Here is a 15097-nt window from a genome sequence, read left to right as displayed (position 1 = left end):
TTGCTGATTCGATAAGTGACAAATGTGGTGGCGAAAGACATCAGCTGTGCTGGATTGAGGGAGAATAATGGCCCAGTCCATTGCTTCGTTATTACGGTACTATAGCGCACGAACTGTAGCACTCTTTCGAACCATCTTGAAGTCTCTGATCGATGACAGTGTCGGAGTGGACTCTGTGAAGTTACTGTAAGATTTTTCTAGTCTCACTCCTGTCGTGTTGCTCTTGATGAGTTAAGTGCAATTACATAAAATAATAGGGAGCCAATCAAGAAGACATTTGGAGGCAATCAAGGAGACACGTAACAAACTAGGTATCAAATTTTACAACTTTATTTTTTACTGAAAAAGTTGTTGGTAAATGGCAAATTTTGGTATCAAATTACTTAAGTCGAAATAAAAATATTGTGTACTATATCACAAAAAAGTTCATTGCTTTTATTCCTTGAAAGCTATATGTTATGAAGCAGAACTATTTTCGTCTCGTTGAAAGGGTGCTGTCGACAAAGGAGGTATTTTATACAAAGGAGGCCGAAACATCTCTGCCGTTGCGTAGTTGCGGTCTTGTCTTGGGTTGTTTCCTTTCAACAGTTTTTTTCCCCGTGAAGGTTGTTGTATGATCATGGTAAGATGGGTCAGCAAATACATGTGACCTAGCATGAACATATTGGTAAGGCTTTCAGATGTTCATATTTTGTGTTGGGTTGTTATGTATATGGAAGTTTAAATAGGTCTTATAAGAATTATTGATATCTTGTGGTGCTTCTTAGGAATTATAAATGTTTTTGGGCGTTCAATAGTGATCGATCCTATGGTCGACTTTATGGTCGATCCTATAGGCGTACTTGTTCATTTGCGTGTTCAATTTCGCCCAAGAATACCGACCTGGTCGCTTTGGAAAAGTTGTCAGGTTTATTCCTGACAGGTTTATTGTACTAGTCTTTTACGATGTTCCTTTTATGAGCAAACAGAAATATTTCTGAATAAATAAAAACCAGACAGTATGCCACTTTTGACAGGTTTTCGTTCTGCATCTCAATATCCGTAGTTTATCCGATGCTTTTTCGCATTTTTCATGAATCTAAAAGGTCTTCGTTTTTTCAACTAACGCGGAAGTATTTTGCACAAGGAACAATAGACCCCTTGTCAAAATGGCGGCCGAAAATTGAAATGCGTTAAATTAAAAAACCAATAACAGAACTGGGAAGAGCACCTTTACTTTAGTTACCCTACGAAGATTCATTTTTACCCCGGGACATACGAAAACCTGTAAATTTTTCAATGTGCAATTTAAGTTTTCTCGGCCGATATAACACCTGACATAATGGATCTTCGTAGGGCAACAAAAATAAAGGTGCTCTTTCCAGTGCTGGTATTGGTTTTCCTCTCAGTTTAATTTTAACTCAACCGAATTCGCGGCCGCTATTTTGGTGAAGGGTCTATTGTCGATTCTTTAGGGAGGGACTTCTACCATTAAGTATAGACATAATTCTTATTCATGCAAATGCAACTTGAACGTTCTTTCTACAACTTTCTAAAGGCTTTTTTCCCTTTGCCAAAATGGCTGCCACAAATTCAAATGAGCTAAGATTAAAAATCTGTACCAGCAATAGAAAGAGCAACTTTACTTTAGTAATCCTACGTAGTTCCATTATGTCAGGTTTTATACCGGTCGAGAAAACTTGAGTTGAAAATTGTCAAATACATTGTACAGACGTTTGTATGACTGGAAGATCCAAGCCACTTGAAAGTGGAGAGATAGAGGTCTTTCAAAGACAATTCGGCTTACCGCACTCAAATTGAGTGAGGTTTTGTCGTAAAGCCCGATCAACCGAAGTACATGGACAACCCAAACAATAATTTTTAGAAGCATAATTTAAGTGGAATAAACATGTTTTTGTAAAGGTCCAGTAGGCAAGCTTCGGAAGAATATTGCGACAATTAATCATTGGCCGGGTGCTTTGAAAGAAGTGTTATTATATTTACCCATGTTAAACAAGACGTCGTCGGAGCCAAAATGGTGGGAAAAAAGGTCATTTCAAGACCAAAAAGGAATTAGCCATGTATCTTGTAGACAATGCGGAAAGCAATATTAACCAAGAGAGCCAGCATGGCTTCATTTCCCAATAGCTTCATTAATGATGGCTAGTTTCATTTATTTAATGATCTTAGATATTATCTCATAATTACAAACTCGTAATTTACTCTTATCTTGGAAGGAGCAATCTTATATCTTCTAGCCCGGTTAGTTTACAGTAGGCTTTGACAACCTTCTCGGAAATCGCCGATTTATATCTTGTAAAATAGTGCCCTGAATGAGATCTAGACAACATGTCCATCAGTACATCACAGCCATCATTTTTTTTGTAAAAGGATTAGCATACGCCTACGTCTTCCTTCCGACTTCAGAATTCTCCATTTCCTTATATAATCACATGCACAGCGTTCAGTGAATTATTTGAGTCGCCGTCTCTTATCCTTACCAATGCTAAAACTATGGCCGGAATTCTGTTACATATAAGTTTTAAACCTTCAGGTTTTTTTGGATGCTTGCATTGCAGAGACTTACTGAAAGGCTGTAGGGTTAAGCTTCTCAGTTTAAATAGTGTCGAATTTAAAGCATTCTTTTACTTACAAAAATCATGAGAAGGTCAATTTCAAATGGTACTAAATAGTGGAAGAGAAGCTTTACTTGTGCATTGCGAGTTTTAACTTAAAATAAGCAAAGATGAACGGAAAACCCTTGAAATTTCGCACTGAGGAAGTCCTCATATTTTATCGAAAGATAAAAAAGATTACAGTTTTTATGGCTCTAGGTGATATAAATCGGACGATGCATGTGGTCCCTCGTCAAGGAGGTGTTCCTCTCATAACTCCTAATGATGTTCCAAACTAAGACACTGCAGTATTCCGGGTCTTGAATGTGCCTTGCATGCTGTCGGATCGAAAACGTTGAAACAAAATTGCAAATGTAAGCACACACTTGTCTCTGGATGAGGTTAAGATGAAAGTGATCATGAAGAATTGATCCATGTACACGAAAACGTTGCAAAGAAATGAAGATCTCCATATTCATGTGTCTTCTCATGTGCAACCGTTAAACAAAGAAATCATACTCTAGGGAATGACACTTGATCTGAAGTGGTAAAACAGTGAATTTTCTTCCCTGGCTGGCTTCCTCCGTGAAGGAATGGTCTTCCTGTCCCGTTCGTCTTAAAATTCAAGAGTAGCGTGAAGGATTATATTGACGGCAATGACGGATTAATTAGCTGAAACTTCGGAAATAAGACAATGTGACAAATGCCATTCCAAAATGAACAAACACACACAAAAAAAGACGTTTCCCTAAGTTAAAAAACCAAAACCTCGACTTTTTAAAATCTTTTTCCCTTCATCTTGCTTTTTGAGCGCTGGTTTATTAGCTTTGTATGTATGCATTATGTGCAACTCTTGTCAAAAAAAAGTCTTCCATCCATCTATACTATCATTTTCCCAGTTCCTACGATAAGATAAAGTATATTTTAAATCCCTTGTTCAGTCCTCAACTAATTATAAGTATTTAGTTTTAGAAGTCCATTATAAAACGAGCTTCCTCTATCCCCAAGTGGGCAAAGAATGCCTAGGACTGCACAATCCATTGGCGAGTCTCCACTGGAGATCGATCTCACGTAAACTTAGTTGTTCGCGGAGAAGTTGAACGTGTGGGATGTCGAGAGGGTCAGTTGGGGCGAAATTCCTAATTGTAATCCCCCTTTCATTCATCGCATAGTTGACTTCACAGATTATAGGCTGCATGTACGTAGGTAGACGCACCGAGAGAAATGTTGTTTTTTTTTAATTACAGAAGTCCGGTAATGATTGAAATCTCTCGAGAATAAGTTAATTTGGCAAAGAATGATTTTGTAAGCTAGGTTGACCAAGCTATAACTTAAACCCTGTTCGAAACCACTTCAAGAGGATTAATATTCAAACACACCTCAGCATTTTGATTTTATATCGGTACGTTTTCATGACAAACCTTTATTCAAATTGGAAGCATATTTGCCTTGCGGTCTTTGTGAGACTTTTATAATCTTCTCCCGCCATTCAAACGTCATTGTAAATCAAATACTACACTTGTTTATTGTTTCCTTATCTTAGTTAAATGTTAGGTAGATTTGTTTTGCGTTTGTTGCTGTACAAAATATGAGGAAATATAATTAACTGGAAAAAAAAAAAAAAAATCACACGTGAAATATGCTTTGGATTTTACAGAACGTCATGAAAACGTGTTGTAGGTCTCTTAATTAATGCCATTTATCGGTATGTTTTTAGATATATATACGAGTCGTCACTTTCAAATATTCTTGACGCATTTCCTTTAAAGCCCCGTTTACACTAGCGATTTTTGCGGCGATTTTTGCTGCGATTTTTTTGCGATTTTGTCCATAATAAATAATGGTAAAGAATTTACTTGTAAAGTTTTTTTCAGGATACCAAGATTTTCCTAGACGAATGTCTCTTTTGAAAGATGAAAAATTGCCACGAAAATCGCAGCAAAAATCGCCGCAAAAATCGCCGCAAAAATCGCCGCAAAAATCGCCAGTGTAAACGGGGCTTAAAAAGTCCTTTCAGTATGAACCAGGGCAACGTGCCCTCATGTTGTACCTGATGTCGTACCTGATAGCGTTCATTATGCTCTCGTTGCTCGGCGTGCGCAAACCGTGACATCATCGGTAAGCCAAGACGACCCGGAGGTCCAGATTCTCAAGTGCAAAGCAGCCCTTAAAGACCATCGTTGTCATTTAAAGCATTCTTCACCCGAATACTCTAGATTACTTTAGTTGTTTTCATAATTAAAATCATTTCTGATTTATTCTATCTTCGATATTTTCCTGATTTTAATCTTTCGGGTTATTGGAGCCTCTGTTGTGCGTAACTAACGACGCTTTGACGTAATCAGTGACGAGGGAATCAGAAAGTCAAGAACGACAGTTTAACTCAATAAAGCTGTGATAAAATTACTTGGCACTTGATACGCACCTTCTGTTAAAACACTTAGTTATCGTCCTATAAGTCAAATTAAATTGTCTTATCCACTGTTCTTTATTAGTGCTATTCAATCTCCATACCTCCCAAGTCCCTTCATATTTTTTGGCTTCATTTCGTTTTAGGCAACAAATGGCAGCCGGCGTTTTATTTTACAAAACATCCATGACCTAACTAAAATTGGTAGGTCAAGCACTTAAACCGATGCTCGGCTTAAAATGCTCGGCTTACTCTTAATCATAAATAATATTAATAGCATTATACGCTTGTCTGCTTTCTGCTTATATGTAATGAATTTACCAAACGTTAATTAACTTCGAGTTAATTAATTGTGAAGGACAAGCCAGATTTAGGGAGCGTTGGAATTTTTTTCTCATTTCAGGGAATTCACTCGCAAATGAAATTGTTTAAAGATGTGTAAATTGAGAACTTTAACTGTTCTATGATTATGCTCTGTGGAATAGTTTTCATGGAAACATTGTTTTTCTACGCTTAACTCCATTCATTACATTTTCAGAGATAGTAGTTTTGATATTACTAAAGTGCGGTTTCTATATGGGCCACTTTAACCTGATTCCGCTATTCGCTTACAGTTTTCGTACATGGGAAATAATACATCCTTTTTAAGATAGGTGAAAATAATATCACATTGCGTTTTTTAAATAGGCTAAATTTGCCCTACCACCCGTATCGCTTATCGCGGCCTTCGCTTCGTGGCAACAAAATCACCGTAACAGCTAATCAGTGAAAGGGATGATCATTGCCTATCGGAACAGTGTTTAATCAGTGCTGCGTTTACGTCGAGAAAACGAGAGCAAACGGATTTACTGATAATCCCAAGCCACGAAGACCTTCTAGAAAATTCGAGATACAAACTAATTAAAAACTCTAGCCATTTGTGTGCAAGATACTTAAATCATCATTACAGAGGACGCTAAGTCAAAGAATTGGCGTCGAAATATCTAGAAAGACCTATTGTGTGCATTGATTATTAGTAACGAAAATGAAAACATACGGCACAAACAGAGAAGATGTTTTTAGACTAAATAACCTGAGAAGAAAGATATCTGCTAGACCAAAGCAAGCCCTTTGACTCCCACATCTATAGCTGTATTTTGTTTATAATATTATTGATTTATCTAAGCAACAACAGGGGTGGGGTGGGACGGGGGGCTTGTCATGGATGGGGGTGCAACTATTACATTTTATCATAAATTTGATATGAATTAGATGTCAATATCATGGATATTTATTCAAAAGGAAAACCTAGCGTTGAGGTTTTAGACTTTATCAGTGGCGTAACCAGGGATCTTGCAGGGGAGATGCACACAGGCAATGATTTGCAGAACCAAAAAAAAAAAAAAAATCAAAAAAAAAAAAGGGTAACCGATAAAAAAAACAAAGCCAAAACAAAACAAAAAAAACAAAAAAACAAACAAAACAAAACAAATACAAAAAAAGAAGGGAATAATGGGTGAGTGATTCTTAAAAATGCTACAATATGCAGATGGAAAGTAGTCTTGATTTAATTAAAAAGTTTACATGCCATCTTAAAACTAAAGGAGATAGATGAGCGGACCTTAAACTTTTATGGGGGGTGCACGTGCACCCTATGCTCCCCCTGGTTACGGCCCTGTTATTTGCAGCTTTTAACTGAACATGGTATTGACAATAAATGACAAAGAAACTTAAAACAGCAGGACACTTCTATTGCGGTAGAATGTTCGTAAAGTTTACAAATAGTCCCGACGGCTCAGTGCACTCTTAGACAAGGTTGACAAAATCCAAGAAAACATCTTAAGAAAACATAAGATTTTATCTGGCATTCATTTTGAGACCGACTTTTCTAAGATAAACAATAAAATACCATAGCAAACCCACCTCATGCGACGTTCTGTCGCAGTTATTTAATAATTTTGCAATACTTATCGCGAAGCACTATGACAAGATAAGTCAAAGTAAATTCCTTTTATAAAGTTAGTTTAATAATGGTTATCTTAAGTAAATAATAGAAAAGACGTTGCCTGATTATAAAAATAAAATAAAGGTATGCGTATAATTGACTTCCAAGACAAGGGATTAGTGGTTGGAAATTGATTAAAGTTTGTTGTAGAAAGTGACGAGGTGAATTTGGATGTCACGAATGCCTTCCCACAATGCTTAGTGTCTTATGAATAATTTTCATGATGTCTTCGGCTTTTTTTGCTTACATGTATGTACATTAAGCAGTGAAATGTGTGAGTAAAATGATCATGAAAAAGGATTTTTTAACCTTGGTGAAGTGACAATTTAAAGCGATTATTGAACATGTTAGGTCTGTTAATGTAAATATCGCTCCATCAACAAGTGTCCATCCATCCATTTGGGTCTCATTGAGCAGGCATTGCGCGCCATGGGCTACTGTCCAACATACATGAACTTAACTTATTTCTGTGGAGCCGACAAGGCCCGTTTCCCTTATAAGGAGGTCAATGGAAGCTAGTGACTACCCCCTTGCGAAGTCTGCTCATGTCAAGGCTCCCACAAGACCAGCATGTTCACTCGAGAAAATCATCAAAACATGTTTATCAAAAAAAATTATTCCATTTTATGAAGAACAGCAACAACGTCAACAACAAGAACATTATTATAAACAACAACGACAACAACAATTAAACAGAGACAAACGAAAATAATAAACTCTAATCCAAATTTTAATTCGATTAAGTAGAATAAGATAGATCCAAATACTATTTTTTAATTATTTTCATTGCATTTTAAATAAATGTACATGCTGATTCGGTTTTGCTGTTAAGAATCCTTTTTTATAATTGTTATGGAAGATTTAGCTAGCCATATATGATACCTATTTATCTTGTTACAGTAAAATTAAAATCTTATTATATTTATTTATTTATTTTAAGGAATGTATCAAGATGGAGGAAGGTTTTACCAAATCGATATGAAACTACCCAAAGATTATCATAAGAAGAAACGAGTGGCTCGAGCTGCCACAAGTGACGAATCCAGACTGTGGCCAAAAGGCATTGTACCTTACGTCATCGCTGATAGTATAAGTGAGTATTCCTTACTTGCAGCTGATTTAGTGTACTAAATAGAGGTTTTGCCCCATCACTTGCCCAAGGCCATAATACAGCTCGGGCTGCCTGTGGGTAGATGACAGAACAATAAAATCCCTTTGCTCTCGGGAACTGAATTCTTTCTCATGTAAAACGATTGTATTTTTTTGGTTTGGGCTCCCCTTCCCCCCCCCCCCCCCCTTCCCATCCCATTTTAGACCACGGGTCATTCTCTCGAGAATAAGATTCTTTGTTGATTCTTTTTTTGCCAGCAAAACGTCAAGAACACTTTAAAATACTCCAAGGAGCCATGGAAGAATGGCAAAAGAAGACATGTCTTAAGTTCAAAAAGAGAACAACAGAGAGACATTTTGTGGAATTTTATTACGGAGAAGGGTAAGTTGAACATGAGCTTCTGATTGACATTTGGAATCAAAATTAGGTTTGCGTGAAGAGGGAAACCAGTGAGCTCTACTCACATGCGATGCGTAGTTCAGGAATCAAACAGAAGAAAGGCTCTGTGGATACCATTAGCATGCACCCTTGATTCTCGAAGGTTCTAATTTACGCCTGCGAAACATGGTGATAGATGTTTTAATAGCCCACTTCCGAAATATGCTTCGCTTGTCATGCACAAAGGTTTCAATGTGAGGGTTCGTGCATAATGCTCAGATCGTGAAAGGAGAGTTTAAGAATAAATTTAATTTCGCACACAGCCTCGTACTAAAACCTTTGTGCGTGACAAGCGAAACATATCTCGGAAGTGGACTAGTTATAGATTTTTTCCAGAGTATGCAAGGTTTCGGGGTACCCTGTTATAGCATAGTCTAATTACTTCTTCTATGGCACGAAGTGAGGAGTTAAAGGAGGCTCGACAATATGGCTTCGAGGGGCATCGAGACCTCTAGTACTACCTGACCATGCCACAGCGAGCTAATCAATTATCTTTCACTCAATCAGGTGTAATTCAGATGTTGGTGTTATGGGCACCGGACGACAAACCACATCTCTAGGGAAAGGCTGCGAGGATCATGGTATCATGGTACACGAAATAGGCCATCTGATTGGTCTATATCACGAACAAAACAGACCTGATAGAGACAATTATGTGGAGATCCTTTTGGAAAACGTCTTTCCAAGTAAGTAAAGAACTGTTGAAACGTCAGTCACCATGAAAAACCATCTTTCTGAAAACTAGTCTCAAGGAGAACCGATGAACACAAGAAACAACGGGTTCAAACTCTTCACTTTATTCAATCCTATCTCAGCTTACCTGAATTAATTCATCACCGACAACAGTCTTTCTGAAAACTACCCTAACCCAGACTTCTCAACACTCCTCCTACGATCTTGGGTTCAAGCCGTTTACTTTATTCAGTCCTCTTTCTTACCTGATGTCATTACCAACAATAGTCTTTCTGAAGACCGACTCAGGCTTACCCCGACCATCACACTACATCAACTCTTCACCACTAAGAACATACTTTCTGAAGTCTATTCTCTCCAACATTCGCGGGTGCCTGTTACTAGAACGCAAGTATAATATACATCGCTTCCTCTTTAAACTTTGCATTAATCTTTATAATTTCGTTTCAATAATCTTTAAATTTTACATTAATCTATATTGAAAAATAAGCCACCCAATTTACGACCCCTGTATCGGCTCCTCCTTCCTTCCTTGTTTGGGATAATGTTTTCATTATGTATTACGTTTTTCCCCAGGATATCACTACGCGTTTGAGAAGAAAGATGAGAAAGAAACAGACGGCAGAGGTGTACCATACGACTTTTACTCCGTCATGCATTATGGATCGAAAGATTTCTCTAAAAACAAAAAGCCCACCATCGTGTCAAAAGCAGACGGCATCACAGAGTTTGGAAATACTAAAATCAGTAATCTTGATGCAAAGGTGGTCAATTTGATGTACAAATGTCCAGGTATGGAATCAAGGGATGCATGTAAAATTATGGCCAATGATGGGGAGTCAGGATGGTGTGGTGGCAAAACGCTCGCCTCTCACCTCTGAGGTCTGGGGTTACGAATCCCAGTCTTCCCATGTGTGCTGAGTTGGTTGGTTCTCTTTCTGACTCCGAGGGTTTTTCCGGCCCTCCGGTTTTTCCTCCCTCCTCTCAAATCAACTCTAACTAATCCAAACTGATTAGAGCTGTGCTCCGGGCTCATACATGGACTGTATAGCGGCTGTCAGAGGCGCCTTCACATGCTTTCAGTTCGACCCCGTTGAGCTGCGCCACTGCTGTACTTGCAGTGGTCATAAGCGATGACAAGTTGTTTTTTTTATTATGTTGGATGAGATAATCAAAAGATTCGTCGTAGTAGTTCCTTTGTTATGTCTTCCAACGTGCCGGCCATACTTATATGCCATATTTGCACTTTATATCATTTTTTCTCCTCTGATAGTGACTTGAGCTGCGCCACTGCTGTACTTGCAGTGGTCATAAGCGATGACAAGTTGTTTTTTTTATTATGTTGGATGAGATAATCAAAAGATTCGTCGTAGTAGTTCCTTTGTTATGTCTTCCAACGTGCCGGCCATACTTATATGCCATATTTGCACTTTATATCATTTTTTCTCCTCTGATAGTGACTTTTATGCCATATTTGCACTTTATATCATTTTTTCTCCTCTGATAGTGGCATTAATTGTTTAAAACTTAGGGTCTTGTCTCCGAGGTGTTTGGGTTGGCCCAACATACTAGGGAGGGGTCAATGTTTAATACGTATGTTATAGAACCCTTGCATCAACTCCCAGATCAGCTCAATGTGTAAAACAAAACAATTGATTTGAATTCTCTGAGAGTAAAATTCTATTATTTTATCCTCCAAATTGGCAACTAGAAATTGATGCAAAGGGTCTATCGCAGCATATCGCATGTTGCTCTTTTACTCCGACGAAGGACGAGCGTCCGAAACGTCAGTAAGTTTTTTCATCTTTTCACGGTGTATATTTTACCTTTTTATCATTATTACAGCATATTTCATTAATATCTGTAATTTGTATCCCTAGAACTTATTAAATTTCCCAGGGACTTTCAATGGAAACCTTATGGCATTAGTCGCCGCGACAAAGACTGTATTCAAATACAAGAGCCGGAAGACCCTTACAGCTGGTCGAACAACTATCTCTGCAGACAACCTGGAAAAAGGCATATTGGACTGGAGTGGTCTAATAGTGGGCCAATTGAGGGAATGAACTGCGTTAAAGCAGATGCTCCATCGATGGAAGGAAAATATGGCTGGGACAATAACTATTTTTGTTGGCCGAAAGAAAGTGTGTATAAGTTCACGTGGGAGAAAAAAATCCCAGATCGATCGGTCAAACATCATTGTTTGAAAATCTACGAACCACGTGATCGTTATTGGTCGAGAAGAAATTATTATCTCTGTGGAAATCAGGATGAATCTCCTGTAGGTATGTTGAAACGTGACATTAATGTGCACTTTCTCATTCATTTTCTCGAATTTGGACGGCGCGTTGAGTTTGCGCATTTGTTTAGATCTCTAGTACACCGTATTATTTAACTTGCCTCACCCTTAATGTACTACTTCGTTAATACGGCGGCCATCTTGGATCGCAAGGCATTATGGGGCGTCCAGGGGGCAAATAAAGCTTCTTTTACAGTAATGACGTCGATTGATATTAACAGCTCTTCATAAGAGAATACAACAAAAGAGGAATAAAGACGGCACAAGAAAGACAAACACATGAAACTTTATGTATTTTCATTCATCTTTGTTTTGTCTCCCCCCCCCCCCCCCCTCCCATGGCAAGATGGCTGTCGTATCGTCGAAGTATTCCATTACTTTAGTTCTATGTTTATTACAAAACCAACATGCATTAATTTTATTCTTCCAGATGGAGAGTGGAGTTTATGGTCGAAGTGGACCGAATGCACACGTAAATGTGGTGGTGGCTATCGCCGACGAGTACGAACGTGTAACAACCCTCCTCCCTCCTATGGTGGCAAGTATTGCATTGGAAAGACAGCAATGACTGGTCGCTGTGGAATGAAGAGCTGTGAAGGTATTTGTGTTTTTTTCCTTTTTAAAGTCAATTATAGAGGTTTTTCATCTGACGTCATGGCAGCCATGTTTGAGGGCAAAACAAAAGAAAGCTTCTCCTTTGAGAAATAAATGTTCTTGTCATGCAAAAAGATTGCATTATTCCTGTCCACAAACATGGCTGATGTGAAAAACCTCTATAGGATGCAGCCCTGTTGCGGATATATAATAATTAAGATAAATAAAATATAAATTGAGGATACCAGGATCACAATGAAGTGGTTAACACGAGGGTTCTCCTAGAAAAGAAATGCATAAGCCTATAACTTAATGACTTATAATAACTTATAGCATATAGATAACAGTTTGTTGTGAAATGTGATCGTCCGGGTGAGTGTAGTCTTTAAAAAAACTGTTGTTGGTGGTGACTGACGTTTCGATAACCTGTAGACAGATGAAATTAGATAACAGTATAGGTTTAACCAACGAGGGAGCATGTTCATATGCTTGTACGACTGAGCATACTGTATCCTCTGAACAGATGGATTCTCTAAACAAACAAGGCGTTCCTATCATCATTGATATTTATTTGAGAAAACTGTACTCTCCAAACAAAAGAGAAACATCTAAGGATGACTCGCTCTTGAAATGTGCAGCAGGTTTAATTGTCTGGAAATAAGTCTTTGCTTTTGAAATTAAACAAGCTTTGCATTGCAATCCTGCAGCACTCAGGAGCGTTTTTAAGGACACGATTTTAAAGATACTTTGATATAATTATTTTCTTCCCCTTGATTGGCCCTTTTGAATCTCACAAAGCATTTCGACCATTGACCGATGTCAAGTTTCAGCATATCATTTCATTCTCGAACTGAAATTAGTCATGTCATTTATATATGATCCATTTTTATTACAGAATGGCCTTTATTTCCCGACGATTTTGTGTACAAGATATTTCAACTGCCTCCAATTGACTTATCTTGTATACGTACTTATGAAAGATTTGACTACTTCCAATGGGCAAACCATTTGTTTTGCGTGAGAGATGACAAGAAAGACCCTCGATTTGAGTGGTCAGACAGTGGCCCTAAACCAGGCATGAAGTGCGTTCGTATCTTCAATCCCGTAGAGACTAAATTACGAAGAAACACTTGGAATAACAACTATCTTTGCTCACCTCAAGACACTCCTTATAAGTAAGTTCTTTTTAAATCGTCCACTTTCCAAAAAATTACATATAACCAATTTTTTTTTTTTTTTGTCAATCCAAACGAAAATATCTCGAAGTGCGAAATGTTCCTCTAGATTTAACTATATTTTACTTTCCATTACTAAACATTCTTTACGAAGGAATCAAGTCCGAAACGTTAGTACAGTCCCACACATTATTACCCGGTGCTCAAGTTTCCTTCTTATCCACTTGTCGTATTCGAATCTCTCACTTAACACCAACTAGGGCCCACTATTCATTATCATTCATTAAACATTGTACCAGCAAAAGGCTTGTGGTAAAATTGACTACGTTTACTACATTTAATATAGTATTTTAGTTACTTCAGATTAGAAACTGATGATGCAATAATTATGGCCTTTTCTTTGCTTTCCTCAAAGCTTCCATTTCTCCCGACAAGGTGCCATCAAGGGCATGGCATGTCTTCGATGGTTTCCCAAGATGAATCGTGGATGGGATAACTCGTATCTCTGTTCTGATTTCACTGGAGGTACAGATAAAGAAGGTACGGTGTCACAAGGATTCTTACCTCTTTTCTCTCCCTCAAAGATGTAATTTGGCTTCAACTGAAATTAGGCTGAAACAACCTCTTGGCTGATCTAAGTCAGGACACGGCTAACTCACAGATCGAACCCTGAAACAACCTATTGGCTGATCTAAGTCAGGGCACAGCTAACTCACAGATAGAACTCTGAAACAACCTCTGGGATGATCAAAGTCATGGCACGGCTAACTCACAGCTAGATCCGGCCAATCCTAACGTAACCTTTTAGCTAACCGCTCAGATTGTGATTAACTCACAGATTGTTCTTCGAGAAACATGTGTCTGTTGCATTAATACTCTTTGAGCATTTGCTCTGCACTTTGCAATGCAACAATGCCTGTTGCAGCAGGTCAACCCCTTGAGTTTAATATTCACGTTCCTCTATTTGAAGCAATCAAAGAAGATAAGCCGACTCGTGGAGGGTGGTCAGACTGGGGCCCCTGGACACAGTGCTCCAAGTCATGTTCTGGTGGAGTCCAGAAACGTTTCCGAACTTGTACAAACCCCAAACCACAGAATGGAGGTGAACAATGCTCTGGAGCTGAAAAAGAGGAGAAAGTTTGTAATACTCAAGGATGTGCTATTGGTAAGAAATGTCTAAAACACTTTCTGCAAAGACTTTTGGGATTCCAGGAAGGGATGGAATTAGTTTTAAATCTGGACCTAGAGTTCCATGCGCGTCTTGTTCCCATTCATTTCTTATACTTTATTTATGAATATAGGAAAAACGGCAAAACACTTAAAAATATATGTAATTAACTTTTTTGGGGGGAGTATTTCGAAGGCTCCAATAAAATCCCAATAGCCAATGTGCACGAGCACGAATTTCTAGCACAAACCATGATGGGAAACTGAGTACTTACGGTTTTTCAGCTTCTCTAAAAATTCCTCTGACAATTTTTCCTTTGACACTAATAAAATGTCCAATATGTAACGTTAAAAAAAGATCTTACGTATCTTCATTAACGTAGATGGTCAGTGGACTGACTGGTATCCTTGGTCCAGGTGCACTAAATCCTGTGGGGGAGGAGAGCAGCAAAGACGTCGTTCCTGTACTAACCCTGTCCCTCAAAATGGCGGCAAGCAGTGCGAAGGGGTAGATATCATCCGAAGAAGATGCAACGAGCTGCCTTGTGCTATAGGTAAATTATATTAAATGTATTTGCATCGCCTCCTATTTCAATTCAATACCACAATGCACAGGGAATACCCTCGGTATT

General features: G+C 38.3%; 1 protein-coding gene across 1 annotated transcript in view; it reads left to right on the top strand.

Annotated features, from left to right (window-relative positions):
- Positions 1-15097, top strand: part of LOC116297804 (SCO-spondin) — a 32026-nt gene that overhangs the window by 2489 nt on the left and 14440 nt on the right. Inside the window, exons 2-11 of the mRNA XM_089040001.1 lie at positions 7929-8081; positions 8357-8480; positions 9045-9223; positions 9807-10022; positions 11111-11515; positions 11960-12127; positions 13019-13298; positions 13714-13838; positions 14269-14463; positions 14849-15019. Of these exons, the coding sequence (XP_088896127.1) occupies positions 7929-8081; positions 8357-8480; positions 9045-9223; positions 9807-10022; positions 11111-11515; positions 11960-12127; positions 13019-13298; positions 13714-13838; positions 14269-14463; positions 14849-15019 (2016 nt within the window). The remainder of the gene's footprint in view (positions 1-7928; positions 8082-8356; positions 8481-9044; positions 9224-9806; positions 10023-11110; positions 11516-11959; positions 12128-13018; positions 13299-13713; positions 13839-14268; positions 14464-14848; positions 15020-15097) is intronic.

Source organism: Actinia tenebrosa, unplaced genomic scaffold (genome assembly GCF_029948245.1).
Source record: "Actinia tenebrosa isolate PJP-AT-01 unplaced genomic scaffold, QUT_ActTen_1.0 PGA_scaffold7__59_contigs__length_16204524, whole genome shotgun sequence".
NCBI classification, from domain to species: domain Eukaryota; kingdom Metazoa; phylum Cnidaria; class Anthozoa; order Actiniaria; family Actiniidae; genus Actinia; species Actinia tenebrosa.
Note: the sequence above shows the minus strand (reverse complement) of the source record. Positions and strands in the feature narration are given on the sequence as shown.